Genomic DNA, 27,048 nt, shown 5'->3' with positions numbered 1-27,048 from the left:
CCTTCTGCTTTGTAGGAGATTTTGCTGTCTGTCCTCTACTGGTGCTACTCATCACCCTGCCGCAAACAGGATATATATCAGACAGAGACCAGTTTAAAAACCTTCCCTCTGCCCTTTGGGAGAATGATTTCAAATGCATATATTTTGATTTTGCATGAGTCATATACTTGGCTCTTTGGAATTAAGAATTCTGAGCCTCTATACTGTGGGATATTTTATTATATTTATTTCTCAAGTACTCCCTTATTATTTTTGGGCTGAGTTTAAAAGACAATCTTAATTTTTCCCTACTTTTTTTCCTCTGGGCTCCAATCCTGTAGCTTGGCAGTGGCAGAGGTCCACCTGCATGGAACAAGATGCAGGACTGGAGCCTTAGTTTGTAATATAATGCTTCAAAAACAGAGAAAAGAAAGTGTATGTACACAAAAATGCATAAGGCCTGATTGACTGTTGCTCTGCACCTTGTGTAGTCATTTACACCAGTCATTACCAAATGTCATCCTTTTGACACTTATCATCCACTTTGATCTGGTTTAATGAGAATACATAAGGTGCAGAGCAACAAAGCATCAGGCCTCTTGGCTAGTCATGTACATCCATGCCATGGGAGTTCTGAATGGGTATCAAATGCTACTAAATCATTATAGTTCCATTTCTCACTCAATTTGCATTGGCGTAAATGGCTACACATGGTGCACGGCACCAGTGAGCCAGGCCCAGAACGTCCAATTTTGTAACACCAGAAAGTGTACAGAAGGCCAAATGGGTTTCCTTGTTCTATCAGTCACAGCGCCCTTCCTTGAAAGCAGTTTTAATCTCTGCTTGGGCTGTCAGAAAATTGTCCTCTGTCCATTCTGTTCCCTCATCTCCTAATGTATATGACCAAACACAACTCTGGTGTACAATCAAGTTTTAGTCACTTTTAGTGAGACAGATATAGCAGTCTTTAAAACTACCTGTCTAAAAGAGACTGTTAAAATGGTAGAGAAACATAATGAATTACAAATTGTTTCTGACAGCACTGATACTGAAGGAGATGTTTTGATGAAGGATAATGCAATTCTTCATTCAAAATTTAAGCTTAAACAGATCATTTTAAATGATATCATCTTAGAATACTTGGTCTTTCTGAGACTTTAGATGATTCAAATCTCTTTTTATTGCTTGAAACAATTTTGGGAAGAAAATCTGATCCTTCTTTGAAAATGATTAAAGCACTCCACTTTCCATTTAAATTTTCTCCTCCATTATCTGCTTTGTTCTAAACACTGATAGCTACTTTCACTTCAATATCGGGCAGGTGAGGTGAAGTGGAGAAATTTATCCTTATAATTTATTACTAATCAATAAGAGTTTATTCCTGACTACAATTTTAAAAGATACCAAATATATTTTTAAATGAAATAAAAGGCAGGGTGCCCAAACATTAGACTGTGCAGGACATTTTGTCATATTTAGAAAATACTTAGGAGGCATGTTCATTGGGGAGAAAAACTACTGCAGTCTTATTAACTTCAGAAGCACCCAATTCGTATAGTGTTTCTTCAAGCTTCTGAAAATATGTAGGTCATATGGGGCATGCTCAAAAACTTAAGATATTATTAATATAGTCACTCCCATACTAACTTTACATTCTCACATTTGCATAATCATTCTACTATGAGTAACATACTTATCCTTAACAATATCATGTTGTTTGTACACTTTTTTCGTTCTTACATATGCCTTTGTTCATGCCAGTCCTGCAACATTACGTTTCTAAAACAACAATGGTCTACCCATGTAGGCAGATCAACTTAACATGCTGAGAAAACTACAGAGTAGGTAGAATCTCACTCCAGATATTCTTTCCCAGAAATTGCAGATTTTTTTAAAAAAAGTATGGTATTTAGGAACAACTGTTTTAAAATAAAGCAGTGTAGTAACACTGCTGTTAAGCCAATGGACTGGAGATAAATTCTGCAAATATAATTGATCTGAACCAGATTTGGAAGGAACTATAGAATGAACCCTTCCTAAAACAAGTATTTGCTCTGTGACTCACCTAAATAATTGAAACAGAACAGAAGGTCAGTGTGACAAGGTGATGCATTACAGATGGTGAAATAAGAGGACTGAAGAACTATACCAATTAAAATACTCTGAAAACAACAAGAAAGCAGGACTAACATGTGTTGGCCAGAACCTAAAGTGCTGTAAATCAACAGAGCTCCATTGACATAAATACAGATAAGCTGATTTACACTACCTGAGGATCTGGCCAAGGGTGTGTAGGTATGTGTGGGTGTGTACATCTGACCAGAGCTGATAATATTAGCAGACTTACATTGAACAAATGAAATTCCATTTACTAAACATGGATCAAAGATACACAGATGTATCAGGGTTGTGAGCAAAACAACTTGGCAAGATAAGTGTCTGATGTGAATGGCCCATTAGCAGACAAAAATAGATCAGCAAACAATAGTGTCAAATCCTCATAAGAACAATATATAATATAAGATGATTCAATTGGTATAGTCTGTCAATTGTGAGAATTTGTGCAATGGGAGAAACTGGAAATCACATTAGCACATGCTTAAATTCTATTGACTTCAATTGGACTTAAGCATGTATTTAAAGTTAAACATATGCTTAAGCATCCTTTTTGAATAAAAATGTTTTCCTGAATTGGTGCTCTGGACATCATTAATGCTAAAGAAGTTGAAGATATGTATAGGTAGAGTGGCTTAGATGAGTGTTGGATTTGGGGATGTCTACAATAGTCTTGTAGGGCAATAGTCCATAAATATTCGAAGTGTTAGCACAAAGAAGGAAAGGAATTAGTTTGGATGGTTCAGTGGGGCATAACCTGTAGTAATAAGGAAAATTTAGGCTGGAAATCAATAAAATTTCCTGACAATCAATTCCATTAGACTGTAAACCTATCTTCCAAAAAAAGTGATGCAAGTCCTATTGCTTGGGATTTTTAAAAGGAACCCTAGAAAGAGTAGTGCTAGGGACTGTCACAGATTTGGTCAAATACCCCCTCTTGGGCACTCACCATATTGCTGCGAGGGGATCTAACTGCTGGATCCCATGAGATCTGTCTGCCTGAACAGAGCCCAGGCACTGCCCCTGGCTTAGGGTTTCTAGGCAAAATCTCAGGGTGCAGACCCTCCTTCTACCACACCCTCCTGGGGAAAGGAGGCCACATAGTCCAACAGTGCAGCTCCTGGGACCAGTGCTGATCTCCTCATACTTCCTGTGTAGCTTAAACACACCTCTTCCAAATCCCACCTGAAGGCATGAGCCTTTTGGGTTACAGTTTACCTCTTCCAGGGCACATGAGAGGTGTAACCCATAACACAGACCACACAGAATTCTAAAACCCCACTGCTCTTTTTTAATAGCACAAAAAATGCACAGACATATACAAAAATAACAAATCCTACACACATTTACTGTTAGGCTTATTTCGCCATTTTGTTTTTCCTTATTCTCCATATTGGTTCTCCTGCTGATTGGCCTGTTGGTGCCCTTTCCTTGAAATCTGCCCAGCAACAGGCACATTGGTGGGAAGACTTCAGAAGGAAAGGTCACAAGTAAGATCTGCCTGGCAACTTCAGGTTATATAAGAGCGCTGAGCCCTGTGCAGGGTGCTGCCTGCATGGCAGCCCGTGCTTGCGTTTCGGTTCCATCAAGAAGAGAGAAGATCATGCTGGTTCCTGCTCCTGACACTTACCTTGCTCCTTTTGGCCACGCCGTGGTTCCTGTTTTGTTGGTCTCCTGTTAGCTCCTGTCCTGTTGGTCCCATATGTCCCTGTGTGGCTCCTTGGTTCCTGTTTGGCTCCTTACGAGTTTTGTGCGGAGTGGTGAAGTAGAGAGTTTATTTCATATCCTCGTAACCCACATTTGGTTAGTTTGGGGTCCAGGTGTTATGTCTTTGAGGGTGTTAACCATTGAGTTGTTTTATAAATAAAGCCCTTGTTTTATTTGTACCCTAATTATCTCTGGTCTATTTCATTTAGAGGATTACCACAGGTGATTAGATACTGATTCAAGAGATAGAAGCTGGGGAGGGAGTCTTTTATAAAAATTGCTTCCCTCTTTGGTAAAGAATTTTCTGGTAACATTACCTGCTTTGGTTTCCTCACCACTTTGGAACATTCTTTGGGCTGGAGTCAGGATCCTCTTGCTGCAGCTCATGCTTTGATATCTGAACCCTGGATTCTCTCTCTCCCTAAGTCAATTTACTTTCTATAGCCTTGGTTGGTCTAAGAGCTAACCCATCTCCCGCAAAAGCATGATTCTCTCCCAAATCTCTCTGAGTCCCTTAAGTTTATATTTCCCACCAACAACACCTGGTTGCTTTGTCCACTCTCCAAACCTCTGCCTCTATAGACAAGCTGGAAGAAGTGGCTTCTCCCTGCTCCAGCCAACCTCCTTAGCATATTGACCAGTCAGAGTTCAGTCATTAAAGTAAACTATTCTTCATTGAAGCTAGTCTGGGAGAGACGTGGTTACAGCTTTGTCAGCAATGGTGGATACACATTGACATAGACGCATTCCATGATACAGAAATGTTCATAGCAACTTCATAATATCAACCAGACCAATAAGATTTACAGACAGATTCCCTGAATTGATAAAGGGATCATCCTGCATTTGCAGAGATAGAATGAAGGATCACATAGGCCTCTTCCATCTCTGACATTTTTGATTCTGTGATTCTACATTGTGTTGTGGGGATGCTGCATATACATGTAGGAAGATTGCTACAAGATTGTGGCAAATTGTGTCATGATTTTGTGATGCTGGTAGCACAGGTGGGGTGATTTGGAGTTTCAATACAAAGCCTATTAGTTTGCAAACATTCAGTCTATCTTTGTCTGTTTTCCCTTTCATAAGAATGGTAAAAAGTTTCTAAAACTCATCACAGCATCATAGAAATGTAGGGCTAGAAGTGACCTTGAGAAGTCATCAAGTTCAGCCCCCTGTGCTGAGGCAGAACCAAGTAAACCTGGACAATCCTTGACAGGTGTTTGTCCAGTCTGTTATTAAAAACCTCTAATGATGGGGATTCCAAAACTTCCCTTGGAAACCTATTCTAGAGCTTAACTACCCTTTTCGTTAGAAAGATTTTCCTATTATCTAAGCTAAATCTACTTGCTGCAGATTAAGCCCATTACTTTTTGTCCTACCTTCAATGGACCTGGAGAACAATTGATCACAGTTCTCTTTATAATAGCTCTTAACATATTTGAAGATTCCCAGGTCCCTGCTCAGTCTTCTTTTCTCAAGACTAATGTACTCAGTTTTTTTAACCTTTTCTCATAGATCAGGTTTTCTAAACCTTTTATATATATATATATATATATTTGTTCTCTTCTGGACTCTCCAATTTGCACACATCTTTCCAGAAAAGGACACAGGAGTCCAGATCAGGCCTCACCAGTGCTGAGCTGAGTAGGACAATTACCTCATGTGTCTTACAAACAACACTCCTGTTAATATACCCCAGAATAATATTAGCCTTTTTTTTTCAGCTGCATCAAATTGTTGACTCATATTCAATTTGTGATTCACCATAACCCCCAAATCCTTTTCCGTAGCATTACCAACCAGGCATTGTTTCCCATTTTGTAATTGTGCATTTTGATTTTTCCTTCCTGAGAGAAATACATCGTGATTATCTTTATTGAATTTCATCTTGTTAAATTCAGACCAATTCTCCAATTTGTCATGGTCTTTTTGATTTCTAATCCTGTCCTTCAAAGTGCTTGCAACCCCTCCCAGCACTGAGGTCTGTGACTGAAAAAGTGCTATATATGAGAGATCCTCACTAATTTGACACTTAATAACACAAACACCTCAGAGTACCAGCTGTGTTAGTCTGTATCCACAAAAAGAAAAGGAGTACTTGTGGCACCTTAGAGACTAACCAATTTATTTGAGCATAAGCTTTCGTGAGCTACAGCTCACTTCATCGGAGCTGTAGCTCACGAAAGCTTATGCTCAAATAAATTGGTTAGTCTCTAAGGTGCCACAAGTCCCCCTTTTCTTTTTACAAACACCTCAGAATTTCTAACCCAAAATTAGGTGTCTCTGCTCTGCCCTTAGCAAGGATTCATGGATGACTGTAGAGAGGACTCATATTACTATGATTTCACTGTTTTTAGAAAAGATACTAGAACATTAAACAGTATACTTGGATACGTACTCTTAACTGCTTAAAATGAAAGTACACTTGAGAAAGTCAGGTACATTTTGTGATGCATTTTCCTTGCTTTCCTTTGTTCACATTGGTCCCAATACATTCATGAATGAGCTCCACACAGGAGATCACTGCAACAACTGTCTGCCTGCACAGAGTGGTCTGCTCTTGTGGTGCTCATGGCACAATCGGGACCTAAGTCAACAAAAACAATAAGAAAGTTAAGAGAATGCATCCCCAAATGTACTTTGTTCACTTATTTCACAAGCATATTTTACTGTCTGCATGGATCCCATTCGTGAAATTCGTAATTAACAGCTGGTGTCCTCGTCACTAGTCCAGGCAGGACCTAGCATTGCCAACCCTCCAGGATTGTTCTGGAGTATCCAGGAATGAAAAAGATTAATCTTCAATTAAAGATTATGTCATGTGATGAAACCTCCAGGAATACATCCAACCAGAATGGGTAACCCTAGCAGGGACAGAACCTAAGCGTTCTGCTGGCCAGGGCAGATGATGTTTTCAGGGTCCCCCAGAGAGGCTGAGTCAAAAAAAGAAAAAGAAGTGGCGAAGTAGGGTGGCACTCCGGAGAAGCTGGTGCCCAGGGTAACCACCTTGTTCACTGGCTCCCAGAACTGCAGCAACTTTCTGTATTATTAGTGCAATGGGTCTATAACGCCTTCTTTCCCAGGATTACTTTGTGTAATGGTACGGGAGAGACCTTAGTTCCACGAGGAGCGGTGCGGTGTGAGGCAAACGAGAACTAAACAGGTGAGAGTTTGAACCTTTCAGGTTCGTTCCCATTGCGAACTCCTGGGGGGGCGGGGGGCCTCCTCCTGTGTGGGCGCTATTGTAGTCCCCATATAAAGCAAAGGCCCGTGATCAGCCATGAAGCAGGGCAGGGGTGGAAGACGCTCAGTGAACGCCCAGCCCTGCCAGCCCCGCAGTCAGCCCCTCCTCCCCCACCACCGCTCGGCGCGCGCGCTGGGCCGCCGAGACAAAAGGTTTTTGTGAATGAGGAGCAAGCCGCAAACCAGAGGGCGGCAGCCTCATGCGCCTGCGCGCGGCCGGCTGGGCGGCCGCATCTCTCCCCCCTTTGTGTGTAGTGCGGCGGGTGTGGCTCAGCTCCCGCAGCCGGGCGCGGCGGGGCGAGAGCCTGCTCCGCTCCCGCTCCGCCTCCCTGGCTCGCTCCGCGGCGCGTCACAGCGGCCGCCACCAATGGGCGCAGGCGGCCGCCGGGGCGGGGCGGGGCGGGGACAGGCCGCGGGCCAATGGGCGGTGAGGATGTTTTCGGGGGCGGGCAGAAGCCGAGGCGGCCCCGCCCCCGCCCCAGCGGCGGCGGCGCCCGGGCGCGGAGAGCGGGCAGAGTTTCGCAGCCGGGTGGGAGATGCGGCTCCGGCTCCGTGCAGGTAAAGCTCCGCGGGGCTCCCGGAGCAGGGCCGGGCGGTCGCGCCTGCCGCCCGCAGGGGACCGGGGCTGGTCCGGGGGGGCAGGTGCCCTGTGCCCCCGGTAGGTGGCTGGGCTGGGGCAGGGGGCTGAGCCGGGGCAGGGGCTGGGTCTGGGTCTGGCTCCTGACTTCTGCGGCGGCGGCGGAGGAGGCAGCACGGAAACCTCGCCGGCGTTGCTTGCCCCGCTCCATGGTGTGCCATTCGTGTGGTGCTCCCAGGAGAAGAGACACACGCGGAAGCCGCCGCGGCTCCGGCTCTGAAAACGTGCGCGGCCAAAGCTTCCTGTACTTGGGCGAGTCGTGCTTTCTGCACCGGTCTGGTCCCGCTCCCTCGCTCCCCTGCCGCCGCCGCCGCCTTCCCCAGCCGAGGAGTCCTCCCTCCTCCCCGAGAGCGCAGGGCGAGCTCTCTGCGCCTGCCTTTCCCCGCTGCGGGATTGGAAACTAGGAGTAAGTTTCCTGGTTCCTCAAACAGTGCTCGTGGCCCGCTGTATTCTTATAGCGGGACCGTGTGTGGGTGTCCTCGCCTGTACAGTGCCGGAGGCGTTCTCCTGCAGGCGGAGGACTGAATCCCTGGTTTTCTTTACCTGCATAAACAGCTGGTTCCGTTTGAGACGGCACAGCCTCGTTAATTCACAAATATCCGAGTCATCTGTTCTTGTTACAGTGGAGTCTTGAGCTCTAGCGGTATGTTTAGGTACGCTGCCAGCTATCTAATGGGGAGTTGCGTGTAATATTAAATATGCAGCTTTCCTTCTACATGTAAAGGAGCCCCCTAGAATGATATTTTATTAGGTTCTGTGCCACACCAGACAGCAGTGAAATGGAAATATGCACTGTGACTGTACCAAAAAGAGAGTGGGTGTTGTCAGATCCCGGGTGGTATCCTCCCCTGGCATCAAGCACACAGTTGGGTCCCGTTTAAACAAACAAAACATCTGTGATATATATATATATGATTGTTTCTCCCCCATATTCAGGGAACATGCTTGAGTGTTTAACAGTTCTGTCCCTGTAATGGAAAACCCCACAGATTGAGCTATCCTGTATAGAGGTACTAGTAAATAATTATGGCAAATATAAATGGAAAAAAGCAGCCAGGTTAGGGGAAACTTTCTGGGAAAGGGGAATTCTGAACAGCTGCTGAAATCTGTTTTAATTAAGTATTTCTGTAATGGCCATCACTGTAGTATGTAAGCTGTTAGTAGCAATGTATGTGCTTCCTTCTGATTAAGGGTTACACTTTTAATTTTTCATTAGATTGTAAACCAGGAGTGGATTACATTTGAAAATATATTTTGCTTTTAGTGGTGGGCCTATTCAGCTCTGTTAGATAGCTTCTTCTGAATATTTTCCTCTTTTGGTCTTTCTCAGATCCATACCACTCCACACCTGCATCTCAACAAATTGGGTACCACATTACAGGGCTTGAGGGGCACACCTCAGGAGCGTGTGTGTGCGTGGATGCACACACGCATGTGTACCTACACAGGTTAGGAATTTGTAGACTGTTTCAAGGAACTTGTGTGAATTCCACTGGTAACACTCACAAGTTCTGCAAGCTGAACACCTAAGAGCAAGGAACTTTATCAGTTCCGTTTGCCAAGCCAGAATAGCTTGTAAACTCCACAAGACAAATAACTCTTGACTTTTTCCTTTTAAAATAAATAAAACTAGGAGATCAAATGCAAAAACCCACCACTAAGGTTCCACAGGTAAAATCATAAAGTCAAGAAATGCAAAACTTAAGGTTTTGACAGCATGAATAAATCTGGGTTGCAACATGTACTTACTGGTCTTTTTCCTTATTAAATCTATATTGGATTATGTGCCTATTTTATCTTTCTGTTAGTAAGATGTGTATTATAAAATTTGCGTGACATGCTGCGTGACCTAGTGAACTTTGCTGTTGGAATCTTAAGTTTGTGCTTCTTGACAAGGGTTGCCAATCCTCCAGGATTGTCCTGGAGTCTCCAGGAATTGAAGATTGTCATGTGATGAAACCTCCAGAAATCCATCCAACCCAAACTTACAACCCTATTCTTGACTCTGATTTTTTTGAATGCCAGTTGTAGGGCCTCGTTCTCCAAGAACTCTATGCAACTCTGTTGAAGTCCCTGTGAGTTCCACACATGGAGTCCTTGCAAACTTAGGTCCTTCATGTTGCAGCAACACAGTTCTTTTTGCGTTTATTGTGCCCTAACTGGTATTCATCATCCTCAAAGAAAGTTATAAATATTTACTGATCCTCACAAGGCATGTGTTTATAAAATGGGTTGTGGTATCCTTATTTGAAAAACAAGGAAACTGAGTTCAAAAAGTAGAATGACTTGCCCAAGGCTTTTGAGGTAGCATGTGTCAGAGTCAGGATTATAACTCAACTCTATGCTCAGACCATAGTCAACCATGCTTTTCTACTTTTCTCAAATGTGAAATATAAAATTATGTCCAAAGAGGTTTTGATAATTATTTTTTTAATTTTCCGTTTTGCCTTAATGGATTTCAGAATTACATCTCATCACTCATGTAAGGCAGTGGTTCTCAAACTAGGGCCACTGCTTGTTCAGGGAAAGCTCCTGGTGAGCCGGGCCAGTTTGTTTACCTGTCGTGTCACTGGTTTGGCCGATCACGGCTCCCACTGGCCGCGGTTTGCCACTCCAGGCCAATGGGGGCTGTGGGAAGCGACATGGGCTGAGGGATGTGCTAGCTGCCTTTCCTGCAGCCCCCATTGGCCTGGAGCGGCAAACCGCTGCCAGTGGGAGCTGAGATCGGCTGAACTTGTGGTCGTGGCAGATAAACAAACTGGCCCGGCTCTAGTTTGAGAACCACTGGTGTAAGGTGTCGTGTTTTCCTATGCAAAACATGTTGGTGTGCTTTTCATTTCTTTAAGCAAAGCTAGTGGTGTTTAAATGTAATTGTACATAGCAGTTTTTTTTTCTTTTTTTCAGATTTGCAGCCAACATAATGCTGGAGCTCCACATTCGAAACAAGCATTTCACAGAATGGCACAGTCAGAATTTAATTTGGATCATGAAATATCATGGTTTGTGCTTCCCTCTTATTGGGCTAAAATTATTGTTGGACTCATGTCCTGCATGTGTTTTGCTAACAGCTACGATGGAGATTTTGTCTTTGATGATTCTGAAGCTATCATCAATAATAAGGTTTGTGTTTATTCTGACTTAAATTGTAGTAGAAAAAAATTAATTTAAATTGATACTGCCAACTTAATTAGGCCCCAGATTTGACCCTTGCAAAACAAGAATTTTGGGTTGAATTTCTCCTTTACCCCCTCCCTTTCTTAAAATGATCATTTGTCTCTGCAAAGCATTTTAAAAAGTAAGCCACTATTTATGTAAATACTGTACAAAAGCTATGCATGGCTGCTTTGTTGCAAAGCAAGCAGAAGGAGCACAAGTAATCTAATGAATCCTTATTCCCAAAGGTTTATTGGCTACTTGGTTTGATGCTGGTGCACCAACAAGGACGCAGTAATGAACAAATTAATTACTTTGTCCTGGCTTAATTCTCTTTATCCAATTGAGATCCATTGGACAGCCCAGCATTGATGGTTATCAAGGTAGAGTAGCACCACCTTTTCTGAATGAAATGTGCTTTGCTCACCTGTGTACTGAGGGTGACTTTGGCTAAATTTGCACAGTGTTGGGGCCTGATCCTGAAAACACTTCCACACGTGGATGTGTGTACATGAGACTATTTATGGACCCAGTCTTATTCCCATTAAAGTCATTGGGAGTTAGATCCACAAAGGGGATTTAGGCGCCCAGTGGAATTAACTAAGTTAGGCACCCAGGCTTCCCATGCATTGTATGGAGAGAGTCAGGAACCTAAGGAAGGGATTCACAGAAACCAGCAAGTGAGCAGGGAGTCACCTGAAGTAGGCCGTATAAAATGCCAAGGAGAGGGGCAGGGCTTAATCCTGCTGCTCAAAAATGGTTAGGTCTCCTAACTCGGCACTGGAGGGAGGTACCTTCCTCTGCTCAGGATTCACAGACATGAACCCTGTCCTGGAATTAGATATCCAAGTCAGGTCAGTCCTTGCTTGTGCAAAAATCAGGGAGTGAGAGCCCTCCATCCCATTATTGCCAATACCCTTGCGATTAGGTTACTCACCTGGGATGTGGGAGATCTTGGTTCAAATCCCTGTTCCAAATCAGGACAAGTGGGGATTCAGACCTGAGTCCCCCACATCTCAGGTGAGTACTCTAACAACTGGGCTATTGGGTATAAGGAGACACATGCACAACTCCAAAAAATCCTGACCTGCTGTCCCCGAGCTGTCATTTTTTGACTAGATCTGCTAGGTGTGCTCTGAGCCGGCCTACTGGATAGGTCCCCAGATATGAGTTAGGTGGGGGAACACCTAGTCTGAGAATTCCACTAGGATTTAGGTATGAACTAGGGAACTGAGCAGCTCAGCATCATCAGGATTGAGGCTGTTTTGTGGATACTCACTAGCAAAAATTTAGGTGCCTAAGGGATTTTACTGACAGAAATTTAGGCACCTATGGAATTTCAGCACCTCCAGAGTTAGGCAGCAGATGAGTGGGGTTTTGAGGATCTCACTGGTAACTATAAGGTAGAACTTAAGCTCTCAAAATGGTAGTTAAGCACCTAAATCCCTTTGTGGATCTGGTCCTGGGATTTTTACCATAGACTTCAGTGAATTCAGATTATGGTCCTTAGGACCCAGTCCTAAGAAGCCCCACTGAAGTCAGTGTGAGACTTTCCATTGCCTCCAGTGGGTGATAAGGTTACTCTTGTGCAGAAGTGTTTGCAGGATGGGCTGACGGTGAGTTTCACTCAGCAAGGGTTCTCAAGGTTTTTTCATAAGGTAAACCCCAACCTAACGGAGAGAGTGTCTTGTGGACCATCTCTCTTGTAACATTCCTGTGGCAGCTACAGCAATTGTTTGAGTAGAAAATAATATTAAGAAAGTATTTGCTTTTTTAAAAAGTCTTTAATGCACTGCGAATCTTGTACTTTTTGAAAAAATTTTAGCCAATCGTTGCTTACATCCCTTAGCCAGTTTTCAAGCTACTTGATGTTAAACCATCCGAAAGTAGATGGTTTAAGGGTTTAAATAGATGGTTTAAATCCTAAAATAGATGGTTTAAGGTGTGATCCTGCAAGATACTGAGTGTCCTGAGTTCCTGAGATGCCTCCCAAGGGGACATTGAACAATTTCCAAGGGTGCCTGGCCTTATTCCAGTGGTCCTAGTCCGATCTAGGAGGTATGAGTGGTAGAGGTGGTTAGAGAGGCACATAGAAGCAAAAAAAAAAAAAAAGAATAGATACAGAAAGTGTCTCTCCCCATGCACTCTACTCTCTTGACACCAAAAGAATGAAGAGAACAATATTATAGTGGTGGCCAAAAAACCGTCTGGAAAAAATATAATCTACAGTATTTTTTTTCACAACAGAAAGTATAGAGGTAGCCTGCTGCAATTTGTCTTTCAGCATCCTACTGAATTATTGTTGCTTAAATAAATGTGTAGTGTGCTTGAGTAAGTCAGCCGTATCCTAAGCTAGAAAAATGTTGGGGGAAGTGTAAATACATACAGAGATTATAGAATGTATTGTATTTGTAAAATGACACATCTCCTGGGAAAATCTGGTTCTGCAAATTTTATTTGAAGGATAATGATGCAATTTCATTTTCTTAAACTGACATTTAATCCAAGGCAATGTAGATGTAGTTTGTTTCAGTGCAATTTCCACACTTGTAATCTTCCTCCACTTCTTTCCACATTTTTACCTGACAAATGTTATTGTTTCAGTTTACCAACATGCACGCAAATGAAAAAGCTGCTAAAATTCTGGCTGCAGGCAAGGAGAAGAAACTAAATCAATTGCTTAAATAACCTCATTCTTACTTATTCAGCCTTCATTTGAAAATATGGAGGTTTAATTTATTTCCCTATCTAAATCTTGACATGTTCCTTTAGAAATTGAATGGGATTTTGATGCCACTGGACCTTTTAAATAAGGGGCAGGATAAATATGTAGAAATATTAAATCAGTACCAAAAATGGGGAGATGAAAGGTTATGAATTGGTGGGGAGTGAAAGTACTGTACCATAATAAAGACTGGTTTTATTAAGCAAGGTACTGCATGCCATATTTTATTTTCATGTGAAATACAGCTGATGAAGGCATTCTGTGGATCTACTGAGCCTTGCTTTGCCAATGTTTTCTTAGGTACCACGCTGTGATCCTTTTTTGTTAACTTGCTAGCCCTCCCCCCACTTTCCTTTTTTAATGAAAGATCCGTTGTTAGTTGGCCCCATGCCTACTGTGTTGTGGCGCATTCAGTTATTGGATTTTACTGGTGTTCAGGGCTGTTTTCCAGATGCTTCCTTGTCATTTAAAAACACATTTTTACTGGTGTACAACAATGATTTGTCTTTATTTATTTATTGGCAAAACAAATCGTTGGGTTAGCAGGAATTTCAGACACAATGCATCTTTTCCGTAAGCCATTATGTAGAAGAACTGACCCTTCTTCAAGTACTGCACTCTACTGTGCATAGGCTGCTGCTAATCAAATATTTAGGGATTCCCTAGGTATCCACTTTCTATTTCAGTGGAGGAAATCATTCATAACTTTTCAAATAGATGCAAAGTCCTTACAGTTAAGGAAAAGCAAACAGGTTTTTTTAGTGTAATCCCATGAAGGTGAAGAGACTATTTTAGTTTAGTTTAGCTTTCTCCAAACTTCCAGTGCTCGGTGATCAAGTTCACCAGTTCTGAGCTCTGGAGAATTCAGGTCATAAGTAAGTGAAATTGAATCACAAGATATTTCTGGATATTTTGCTTTGCCTGCTTGTTTCCTACTGAAGACAAAAAATAAACTCTGATTAAACTGTGCAAACTGTTTCCTAGCTGGAGCACTTAGAGACCATGCAGGACTGTTTTATAGTTTGCGTTCTGTTTTCTGAAGATAATGATGTTGAGTAGTGTTTCCCATGGTGGTTAAAAATCTCTGTTAGCACACAACAAATATATTTTTTACCTCGTGTTGTTGATACCATCTCTTTTATGTCAAGATTGTATTCAAATTGTAATCCTTATATTTTAAGAAATATATTAGACTTTCTGATAGCTTTGCATGTTCTATATACTGACAAGTGAATAGCAAACAATTGCGATGGAATGGAAAATCAGGCTTAAGTGGCTTACAGCGAATCATGGAGGAAGTCTATAACAGAGCTGAGAATTGAACTCAGGTCTCTACAGTCCCTGTCCAGTGACTTAATCACACGACCGTCTTTTCTTTCAGATATAGAAATGCAATGGAGTTGCAATCTATACATCCCTGCTGAATTCAGTGCTAGACATGGACCTACTTATTGTTTAGTAATCCTTTAGAAAGTACCGTACTTGGCTTCATGTGGTAATGGTGGTGGTACAGAGTTTTGGGCTTTTTGGCTTGTTTGGTTTGGTTTTTTACTACTGTGTTAGTTGAATGGGAAATAAGATAAGCTATAATTGATTGCACCCATGGTACCAGTTCTCCTATTGAAGTTATTCTTTTGGTAGTGATATCTCACTCTTAGGTGCCCTCATGGTTTTGGATCAAACTAAGGGCACATTTTGCTTTCATTTATACCCCATGAGGTTGCACTAACATAAATCAGAGCAGAATTTGGCACGCTGTATGCGTGTGGAGGAGAGGTATGGCAGCTCGGTGGAAGTAAGGTGGCCTTCTCAGTGCAGCAGCTTCAATTATTGATGAATATGAAGCATGCTGTGCTACTCCACAGAAATTTCTCTGAGGCTGTGTAGATGAGTATCTAATATATGTTTAAAAAAAAAAAAAGGAGCTGGGGGGGGGAGCTGCCTTTATGTCCATCTGTGTTCTTCAGATTTTCACATAGTCTCTCCTATGGCACCATTTAGAGTTGAAATAATCTAAATTACTTCTTTATCATCTTAGTTATGAGATTAAGCAAACTGTACACTTCCATTTTGTAGTTTTTAAAAATTGTGATTTTATTTTTCTTTCATGATGGTACCTAAGAAATTCCTTTCCTAACTACTACTATTCATTTCTGTGTAGAGCAGTACATAGAGGAACTTGCTGATAGGTTTAATATGTCAGAAACAAAGCACGCTAGTGGAGTGGTGTTATGTGGAAGTTAAGGAAGCCACCCAACAGGATTTCAAGAAGAGCTATCTTTAGTGCTTTCATTAATGGTTCTCCTACTGTTGCTAGTGGCAAAATGGCAATTTGCAACAGCTTGTGTTCCTATCTCCAAAGATCCTTGCTCTAAAATAAGATATTTTACAAAAATAAAGATGGTATAAAGATATATTTTTAATATATTTTACACTAGAGCTATTGGGTCAGAACATCAACTGGTGGAACTTAGCAGAGCTCTATTGAAACTCAGGAAAAATATGCTGATCTATGCCATCTGAGCATCTAGTCCACAATAATTAAAGGAATATAAGAGGGTATTGAAAAGACTTGGAACTATCAATCAGGTTTCAGTAGCCAGTCACTAAAAGACTTGATAGAAAATGTTGTCTATAAAATATGGTCATGGTGGTGCCAGTTTGCTTTGTATGTAACTGTTCTCTTTCCAGCTGCTCTAACTAAACTGAAATGTTGTTAATGTTGGTGCTAAACGTGTGGTCTTTCAGGACCTCAGAGCAGAAACTCCACTTGGTGACCTGTGGCATCATGACTTTTGGGGTGGCAAACTCAGCAGCAATACCAGCCACAAATCATATCGACCACTTACTGTCCTGACTTTCAGGTGAGACCTGGTGTCGTGCCCAGAGTACTAGGTTGGGGGGTTTATTTTGTTAACTGACTTTTTTGTTTTGGAAAACAAGAGACTTTGAGGAAGTAAAACTTCTGCTACAGCTTATTTGCAGTACAGCTACTACCTTGCTTAGCTCCAAAGACCTGATCGTGCAATAAGCTCCATGCTGGTGAACTCCCACGTCTCACAGCTTGTTGCAGGTTCGGAACCAAAGGGTGAAATTCACCGTTATGCAGAGGGCCAGCACAAGGGATTTAATTGATGCATAGACCTTGTGTTGGTGCTATGCATAAGGGTAAATTCTGCCCAGTAGGAATAAAAGTGGAATCATAATTGTTTATATAATATAAATTACATAATACCTCCTACTTAAATTTACTCCAGAGTCATGTTTAACATATCAAGACAAGTATCCCCACCTCAGATTCTGTAATTCTCTTTAATCACTGTAATGTCTGAGCAGCTTCCACAAATTCTCAGTTTAAGGTCTGAAGACCCTTCTATGATTTTTTCCCTTTCGTTCTGTTTTTTCTTCCCTTCTTTTTCCTATGGCAAGAGGTGCTGTAATATTTAACAGTAAGAATGTAGCTAGAGAAATCTATTCATGTCACCAGAATCCTTTGGTGGAAGTAGACTGAACTGTATACATCTTGATTGATGTATACATAGCTTTGTTTTAGTTTTTAATCAATGTGCCCAGCTCTGTGTGTTTATCAATCTATCTTAATTATATATAGAACCTCAATAATAGTAGCTTCTAATCTAGGTGCTAAAATGCAGTCAGATAAGAAGTCTAAAACTAAACAAAAATGGGCTCTGTTCTCATTTTCCTGGGGTTCGGTTACATTTTGATCTCTGCCCATCTATCCTAACCTCAGCTTGACAGTTGTTTTTTAACTATTTCCCCCCTGCCCGCCCCAGAACACACAGTTTTAATATACTTTCCTGCTATGTATTAACGTATCTTTGTACGTATATTGTCGAGTTCCATCCAGGCTCCCCATTTGCCTGGGAAAGAAGTAAGTAACTTCACCCTTGTCATGGAACTGCGTGCTGTGAGCCTGGCCAGCCACTACCCCCGGTGAGTAAAGGGGGCAGAGTCAGGACTCCTCCCCACCCACTTGCTCTCAGCAGGGAGTATTGGGCAAGTATTCCTCTACTCAATTTGTGACTCCAGCTGTAATAGTGAGAGCAGGGTCTGCATGGGGCCTTACTTCCCTTTCCTCCCCTGCATGGTCAAGGAAGGGCTGTGACCATGTGTTTGTACGCTTAGCACTATGGGGTCCAATCTCAGTCCAATCTAGGCACCACTGTAATACAAATACAAATAATGTAAATGTCTGGGTGTTTGAAATGCCTATTACAGGCTTCCATATATTGCATAAAACATACGTTATAAAATGATTCCTTTCCTCTTACGGCCTTTGAGGCTCATTCTGACTCCAATAACACCCTGGTTAATTTAAACAGAAAACTTACACACAAGTATTGAAAAATCTGAAACCGTAGAGGAGCACGTGGAGGTAGCCAGTAAAGTGCTGTTTCCTCAAGTAAGAAATTGGCCTTCCCTAGCTCCCTTAAGACTTTGCTTTTATGTGTATTACACATTTATAACAGGTTAGATCATCATAATGAACTCCACTTAAGCCAGATGCAGGTTGGCTAGACGTACTAGGTGATATCCATTATCTAAATTAAGTTTCTGTATGATTTTAGCGTATTGCTTATATTATACAGAAAATTGTGGTACACTTTTTCCCATTCAAGCTTTGCTACCCAGAATAAGCTCCTACACTGAACCTTTATCCAAACAGCCTGACCAGTACGAATTCCCTCTTCACATACCTCTCCAGCCTACTTTCCTGACCCCTTTCCACCTGCACTCCCATTCCTTGTCCGTGAAAGAATGCTGCTTCCACATACACCCTTTAAATAATAATTATTTATGTTGTGCCTTTTCATTGTGCAAAATCCCAAGGTACATCACTTAACTGTATGTGTGGAGCACAACTGAAATGCAGCCACCACTGGGGTGGAGAGTAAAAACCCAGCAGTGAGTAGGCCATGTGCACTGGAAAATTTTTGGCCAAGGATCCTGCGACAAATCTTTTTTTTTTTTTTTTTTTGGTAAACTGAAAGCGTCATGGGATCTTTAGTGTCTGTGCAAGTCAGTTAGAACCTCAGTGTGTGAATGGTGTGGGCTTTTTTTTTAAAACATTTATTTTAAGGTTTAATCTGAAAGAACACTCTCACCTTACACCATCCTTCCTGCTTGCACCCCCAGGAACATTCATGTGCATAAACTATCTCTGCTTTTCTGCAGGACTCTCCAACTTTCTAATTTTACGCAAGGTTGCATCCCAGAGCACTACTCGGTCATGCAACTTTAAAGTTATGGCACCAACTGAGAAGCAGCCACAGTTGCTGTGTTTCCCATTTGGGATGTTGTAAAGGTAGTGGTGGTGCATTAAAGGGTGACTGCTGCAAATTGGGACTGGTGTGAGGGTATGGGTGCTATTCCATAGGGAAATCCTCTGTCTGGGCAAGGATCAGGGCCTGGTAGCCTTAGGCTAGGAGCCTACAGGGATGCTTGGAGATAGAACCATGGTAAGGTGGGTGTGTTAGATATTATTTAAAATGTACTTTTAATATTAAGCTTCTCATGCAGAGGCTACTTCTCTTTCTTCAGGAGTGTTTAGTTTTTCTTTGTGTGTCTCCAAGCTCTCCTCTGACTCTTAATCTCAATGTTTTTGTTTTTATGTAGAATGAATTACCTTTTTGCTGGAGGCTTTCACCCAGTGGGTTTTCACGTCATCAATATAATACTGCATTGTGCTATCTCTGTATTAATGGTTGATGTCTTCTCAATATTATTGGGTGGGCTGCAATACAGCAGTAAAGGAAGAAGGCTAAACCTTGCTCCAAAAGCATCTCTTCTAGCTGCTTCACTGTTTGCTGTGCATCCAGTGCATACTGAATGTGTAAGTACCTAATACTTAGATCTTTGTATAATGTTTTATATCTGCAAAATTCATGACCAACTCTAATCATGGAACACTCCTATAAGTTACATACTGTATCTGTCATTACTACATAGAGTATCTATTATTACAGCTTTGCATGTATTACATTGAGAGTTATATAATAATATGGTTAATATGCTCACAAGTTAGTGATCCTTCAGCTCAAGTAAAGTGCAATAAATACTCTGTTTCAGGTCATCCATCTTTAGTTAGTGGATAAAGAATACATTGTTGGGCATGCTATCTCATGAACAGTAGAGGAGAGGCGTGAATAAACTGTATGCAATGGCTTAATCACTGTTAATTTCTTTTTTTTGCTTTTACTAAACTGGAATCTCAACTAGGAGTAGGGAGGTTATATGGTCTCTGTAGTTGGCACTGGTGCAGCAACTGCTGGAAACAGTGTCCAGTTCTGGTGTTTGCAGTTCAAAAAAGATGTTGATAAATTGGAGAGCGTTCAGAAGAGAGCCATGCTAGTGATTAAAGGAATGGAAAACAAGTCATATAGTGATAGAAGCAAGGAGCTAAATCTATTTAGTTTAACAAAGAGAAGATTAAGGGACTGACTTGATTAGTCTGCAATAAAAATACAGAACAAAAATTTGATAGTGGGCTCTTTAATCTAGCAGAAAAAAGAATAACAAAGTCCAGTGGCTGAAAGTTGAAGCTAGATAAATTCAGACTGATCTAAGGTGCACATTTTTAACAGTGAGGGTCAATAACCATCGGAACAATTTTACCAAGAGTTGTGTTGGATTCTCTATCAATGGGAATATTTTAATTAAAAACTGGACATTTTTCTAAAAGATAGGCTTTAGTTCAACAGTAGTTTTTGGACTTAAGGAGGAACTAATTCAAGGGAGTCCTATGGCCTGTGTTAAGCAAGAGATCAGATCAGATAATCACAAATCATACCTTCTGATCTTAAAATCCCATGAATATTCATAATCCAACAAGAGTCATTTTAACTGCTTCTCCATTGTAAATTACTAAAAAGTTTTAATTCTAACATTCAGGCTCTTCCCTAAAAGTAAGTGCTCTTAAGTTTGGTACATAGCACAGGGATTTACTCCACCACCTTGAGCCAGATCCTTGGCCCTGTTCCATCCCTTTTCCACAATGCTGATGGTGAAAAAGAAAGGGACAACTGTATTAAACAGCCTGCTGGGGAATTGCTGTTGTGTGGGGGAATCCTTAGGTACAAAGCTCTACATCAGGTTTTCCTGTCCCCCATACTCAGTAAGGGGTATGACCAGAGCATTTTGCATTTCGACAATCTAAAGAACCATGGCTACCAGTGTAAAGTTACATGAAGGTGAAAACTGCTCCTGGCTGTCCCAAAGACCAGATGTGGGGCAAAAAGGTGGTGGAGAGCGCAGCTTCTGTGCACCTGGGAATCCGTGAAATCTCGGTGCAGACTGAACAATAGAACTACCACCTAGTCCTTGATGATATAAAGTATTGCATATATTTGTTTAAATTAGGCTCTAAATGATACTAAGGCCCCAATTCTGCAAGCTAATCTGCATGGGCTCAGGGGGGTCTCTTTGTGTAATGAGCTTGGAGGATTGGGAACTATAAAATTTGTTTATATTTTGGAAAGAAGAACCTAGCATGATGAAAATAAACATTCCTTTTCTAAGATCAGATGGTGCACAGATGCACTTAATCTGCTAAACAATGAATTGTAAATCTTTTACACTGAATATTTTTAACTGTAACAATCAAGACATTGTGTGCTTCCAGCACACACACGCATGCATTTCTCACCCCTCAAACAGCACCTCCCATGAGGCTGAAAACTCAGTTGCTTTGAAATCATGACAACCTGTCTCTAAAATTGGATGGCATGTTTTGACATATAATAACTGTGAAGAGTTTGTCAGTTTCCTGTTTTGATTTTTGGTATGTTCAAAAACAAGGAATCTAAAAGCTTTCATATGTAAAATGGATATTGAAAAGTTTAGTCTTGGTAATGTCTGAAGATAAAATTTGTTATCTCAGTACGATTTTTCTGAATAGCAGGTAAGTACTACTGCTGTATAATTTTGTCTTTTTAAAAAAACAAAAAATGTGTGTGTTCTTCCTGTTCAAATGTAAGTGATAAAATATTACCTATTGCATGGAACTTTGATAGCTAGTTTGATCGTAAAATTAAAACTGTGTGTTGCCTTGAGACCAGAGGCTATGGGTCTGATCCTGCACCTCTGCCTCACACAAGGAGTGCTGTTGAAGTCAATGAGACAGCAGGTATTAGAGCACCAGGCCCTTTGCTGTAACACATTGACATTTATTTCTAGAATTGATTATTTTATGTCATTAGCTGATAACAGTTCCTGAAACAGAACAGCACTTTGACTTTCACCTTCAAAGCGCATTACAACCATTGAGTTAATCCTCAGACACCCTTATGAGGTAGAGAAGTATTAGTATCCTTAATTTACAGATAAAGAAACTGAGGCAGAGGTTAAGTGGCTTGTCCAAAGCCACACAGGGTTTTTTTCCATCTGGAATTAGAATTCAGCAGTTTCTTCCCCGCAAGACCTGAATTAAAAGCTCGTTTGAAATCGGGGGATCTTTCCATTGGCTTCAGCGGGCTTTGGATCAGTTTTCCGGTCCAGCACTCAAACCACTAGACCTTTCAGCTCTCAAAAATTCTATTTAAGTGATGCAGTTTACTCATGTCAGAGTAGCACAGGCTTGCTCCAGAGTCTGAACCCCGTGCCTTGCCCAAGAGAAGACTAGAGAACTGCAGTGAGGCAAGTGGGGGAGGAATTCACCTTTTTCTGCTCTTCGAAAAAATGGCAGAGCAGCAGCATAGCCTGAGTAGCCTCTGTAGTTCTTGAGTCCCCTCCCTAAATGAGGGGGTGGGGAGGAGAAGAACTGGTGGGTCCAATCCCATTTCCAAAGATCTGTGCACAGAGGCTCCAGCAAAGTTGGGCTCCAGCACTCTAAAGACTTGAGCCAAACCTTGAGCCAAACCTGCTGAAGTCACTGGAAGGACTCCAGGGCTTTGGATACGGATCTACAGGTGCAAACCCCCTGCGTGGGTTCTCCCCGCAACATAGCAGAACTGGTAGTGAGACCAGGTGATTCTTTGGAAGGCACCCCACATGTAACTGATTCAGATATAAAAAATGTGTATAGAGATTGGGGGAAGATCTTTAGGTCCTCTTCCACCCTCTCCCTTCAGCTGTAGTAAGTGGAGCTCAGCTTGTTCTTGTTAGCATGAACAGTTGGTTCCCTTTGGCTTACAGGTCAAAGGCTGTCTTCACAGAGCTTGAAATGTACTTTTCTGAAAGCTGAGATTCTTTAAATTTCTGGTTTGAGGTGCCGCAGCTGTAGTTTGCTAGGGTCCAAGAATTACACAAATATACGGCCTGATCCATGGCCGTCTTTTCATTTACTTGAATAGACTTTGGATCATGCCCACAATCCTTTTTTTAAAATAGCAAATTTTCAGTGAGTAAAAGCCAAACCATCTACTGGCTTCTTCTGCCAACAAATATTCCTCCAAAATCAGGGAAAATGCCCTTGGTCTTATAAAGTTTATTAAAACAATTTACAGAAATAAAAAAGTGACACACAATTATATGTCCATTTCATATTTTCAGTGAATTATACTTCTACGTTTCCTCACATTTTCTTTAAAAAATATTTTTGATAATAAACAAAAACAAAGTAAATCCTTTTTTCTTTTTCTTTTTTCAAAGGTTGCAGGGATTGTTGGCAGAGCAGACCTGCTGTGTGCCCTGTTCTTTTTGTTGTCTTTCCTTGGCTACTGTAAAGCCTTTAGAGAAAGTAAGCATTATGTTTGCCTCTTTTGTGTAATTTATTATTTTATTCACAGCCTCTGTAAAGTACAGTAAACTAAACCATCAAGTTGACCTGAGCTATTTTTACTGCTGTTTAAATTATCTGGAAATACAGAAGATCTGTTTTAGCAGGAACATGCCACTAGAGGAAATGAGAGAAACTCTATACCTGACTCCTGTTGTACATTAGACACACATTTTATGTAAAAGATTTGTTTTGTAACAAGGCTTATTTTTTATGAACATAAAGGAATAAATCAGTGTAAACAGCTATATCTCAGGGTATAACTTGACAGGCTAACTTTCCTTTTTTAATCTTTTTGGCTTGCCTGTCGACATTATGCTGGGATTGTTTACACAAGGATGAACTTTATAAGCCTTACTTGTATTTTAATATACAGCCAAGTCCTGCTCATTTTACTTACATGACTAGTCCCTCTGAATTCAGTGGAAGTGCTTGTGCATTTGTGCATTGTGCCCTTTTGACCCAAGCAGTTAACTAAGGTTCAGAGCCCAAGAAATGTTCCGTTTGGGGGAGAAAGTTGATGGAGTTTTTTTTTTTTTAAATGCAGCCTTGGTACATGCCTTGTAAATAAACAGACCCTGCTTCTCTGAGTGCAGTAGGAGCCAAAGGCAAAAGGAGAAGTTTCTTAGCCTACAGGCCCAAGGTTATTGTCAGCCAGTACCCTTACCTAGACGACTACTACTCTTGGGGATCATACCATACTTACAGGCTTCACCTTGGATTTCTTCAGGTGCGCGCGCTCTCTCTCTGGTCCTGTTTTGCCTTCTCTCTCACATACACTCTCCCCTTACGCAAAACAATACTCAGCAAAACCTTCTGTGTTCACACAATCCAGGACTCCTGGGCAGGTTCAAATAACCCTTTTTACTTAGGTGCAGGTTTGTGATTAATATATCATCACAGTTCTGTTAATTGCTGGGTGCAAATGCACCCTCCAATCTCAAGGTTTTAACTCCACTTAGGACAAGGTTTCAGCCAGCTTATAACGTGTTTAAGGTGTACTGAATTTGGCCCATAGGCTTTAGTTCACAGCACCTGTATTATTTTAACATGCAGAGACCTTTCAGAGACACTCTTCCAAGCGAGCTCTGCTATGGTATTTGATCTGAAAGTAATTTGGTGGTACAGATACTTTGTTTTGAGAAAATATCTCGGGGCCCTATTTAACAGGTTTATAAAAGAATACATTAATGTCTGATTATGAAGTTATACATGTGTACAGAGCATTGAAAATTTGGCTGAAGCATCTTAATGTGCCTCTGCCAGAAATTTGGGTGGGGCTAAGGCCCTATTTATTGGCTCTGTGAGTGCTGTGGAAGAACAACTTTGTTATAATACTTCTCTAAGATAGTCTATTGGCTACTTAAATGATTTTTAATGGTTGCTGTTCACTTCTAAATGTTTGTGTAGCTTGTGACTATGCCAACTAAACTGAGCTTAATCAGGAAATTCTACACAATCACTCTCACAATGAATAGTCCAGACACCATCTTGTATTTTCTGTTTCCTTCTCTTTCTACATATATGTCAGGAAAGGTTCTTAAAAGCCTCCAGTGACAAGTTAGACAAACACCTGTCCGGGATCGTCTAGGTATACTTAATCCTGTCTCTGTTTGGGAGATGAGTAGATGACCTCTTGAGGTCCTTTCCAGACCTGCATTTACGTGTATGCTGTATTTCCTTGCAATCACGCTGTACCAAATCAAATAAATTAAAGACAACTTTGTGTATGCAGTAAGACCCTATATGAGACTTGTCTGCCAGTTTGCTGATGCTGGTAGATATGTGACAGAGGTAGAATGGCACTTGGAGAACACAGGAACAAAAAATTAGCATGACTAGAAAAGCCTACGCTCAATTAATTCCACAGCGTGCAGTATGCAGAATTACTTAGAAGTGTTCACCCACCACAGCAATCTGAATGAAAAGAATGTTTAGGCTCTGATCATACATATTCTGAATATTTGTGCAATACAAAAAGACTAGAAAACTTCCAGGAGAGAAGATTTTTTTTTTTCTCCAGCTCATGTGGGTTGGTCAGTCAGTCACTTGGACACTCACCCTTATTGTTCTAAGGAGGGGCAGTCTTAAGATCTCTTTATGTGTAAGTACAAAACACTGGATAGATTTCAAGCTTTTTGAACAGGAATTTAATGCACAATCGTACCCATCTGTTAGTGTGGCACTGTGCCCACTCACAATATGGTGTACTGCTTTCAACTAGGTACGGGGCCAACCAAAGATTGGTTTCCTTTTCTGACAGAAGATCATCTTAGTGGGAAGCAATGCAATGTTAAGGGAATGTGCTTCATTAAATTGATTGCCTCTGTTGGTGTGTGAGTATCTTATAATAATTAGCGCTTTATACTGTACAGTGCTCTACATTTTCAGAGCTCTGTTCAACAGTTAATTGATGGCATTGCTAAGTGCCTTTATTCTCTATCTGTTTTTCCAGCCTACTTTGCTACTGACACTTCTGCATGAAGAATAAAAATTGACCCAAGAAAATATATATTTAATTGAAAGTCTCTCTCCTTGAAGTTTACTCAAAGTCTTATAATATTACAGACTTGTATCTTACAGTACAGTACTGTCCTTTTGAGAGAGCAAGAGGAAATAAAGGGACTGGAGTTGCATTTATAAAGGCAAGGAACTTTTTTTTTCTTTTCATGCTGAGCACTTTCAACATCTAGGAGTGCTTGTACGTAACAAGGTTATACCTGAGATGATTCTGGCTTCTGAGAATCAAGGTGTGCCCAAGAAGTAGTCTCTGCTTCTTGTGTATATAAGAGAGCAAAAAAAAAAAAAAAGCAACAACAAATATAAAATAGGTGTGATGTTAGCATCGATCTGGGACTTTGGCAATTCGAGCTGGAAACTTGAGCTCGTTTTCTGTTGGCCTCTGGCATTACAACACAATAGGAGCATGCATCCATGATCAGGGGAAACATGAGCTTTATTTTTCTTCATGTGGAAATTTTCTCTCATATGTATGTGATGACGATAGAAGGATGGAGGAAAAGAATCTTGTCCCATTGTGGCTATCAACTTGAAAACTTTCTTTGTAGTGGTAGATACTCAAACATGAAATTATCTTTGAAAACTGGCTACAATCCTTTATAATGAGGCTTTTAATTTTGTATTTGTTTCATATTCGTCATATTACAATAACACCTGGAGGGCCCAGGGTTTGGGCCATTTTATGTGAGATGTTCTATCTATGTGTAGAAGGAGACAGCCCCTGTCCCAAAGATCTTAATCTAAAGCAGAAATCTGGACAAAGGGTGGGAGAAAGGAAGTATTACTACTCCCATTTTACAGATAGGAAATCAAGGCACACAGAGATCAAGGGTCACACTGGGAGTCTGTTGCAGAGCTGGGAGCTTTGAACTTAATATCCTGAGTCCTAGCCAAGCCTTAATCATAAGATCATCCTTTACTCTCAAGTAAGCAGAGTAGTTCAGTTTCCTAAGTCTATATTTCCATGCTGGACTGGAATAACCCTTCAATTGGGTACATACTAGGCCAAATGCATCCCTAATATTCTGAATATTGTGCAAGAACTTTCCGGATCTTGTGGAAACCATTGATGCTTTGCTCCTGTCCTTGGGCCACGTAATTCGCCAAACCATTCTCCTAACAGTTGTTTCTCTCCATAGGCATCGGGAAACCCTCTAGTGTGAGTTAATTTGGGCCCCTGCTCTGTGGTCATCTCGGTCTGCCCTAGGTACCTGCACATGACCCCAACAT

General features: G+C 41.2%; 1 protein-coding gene across 7 annotated transcripts in view; it reads left to right on the top strand.

The window, feature by feature from the left end:
• The first annotated feature begins 6,902 nt into the window (after positions 1-6,902).
• Positions 6,903-27,048, top strand: part of TMTC4 (transmembrane O-mannosyltransferase targeting cadherins 4) — a 58,727-nt gene continuing 38,581 nt past the window's right edge. For 3 of the 7 annotated variants that reach the window (XM_073348916.1, XM_073348861.1, XM_073348881.1), the window contains exons 1-5: positions 7,531-7,605; positions 10,589-10,804; positions 16,311-16,426; positions 19,200-19,416; positions 23,172-23,259. In XM_073348916.1, coding sequence (XP_073205017.1) covers positions 10,643-10,804; positions 16,311-16,426; positions 19,200-19,416; positions 23,172-23,259 — 583 coding nt within the window. In that variant the 5' untranslated portion in view covers positions 7,531-7,605; positions 10,589-10,642. Of the gene's footprint in view, positions 6,968-7,530; positions 7,606-7,922; positions 8,091-10,588; positions 10,805-16,310; positions 16,427-19,199; positions 19,417-23,171; positions 23,260-27,048 lie in introns of those variants that run through there. The other 4 variants (XM_073348871.1, XM_073348898.1, XM_073348908.1 and 1 more) reach the window with 4 other exon arrangements.

This window comes from Lepidochelys kempii, chromosome 1 (genome assembly GCF_965140265.1).
Source record: "Lepidochelys kempii isolate rLepKem1 chromosome 1, rLepKem1.hap2, whole genome shotgun sequence".
In the NCBI taxonomy this organism is placed as follows: Eukaryota; Metazoa; Chordata; order Testudines; family Cheloniidae; genus Lepidochelys; species Lepidochelys kempii.
The sequence above is the reverse complement of the archived record's forward strand: the minus strand, read 5'-3'. Positions and strand labels throughout refer to the sequence as shown.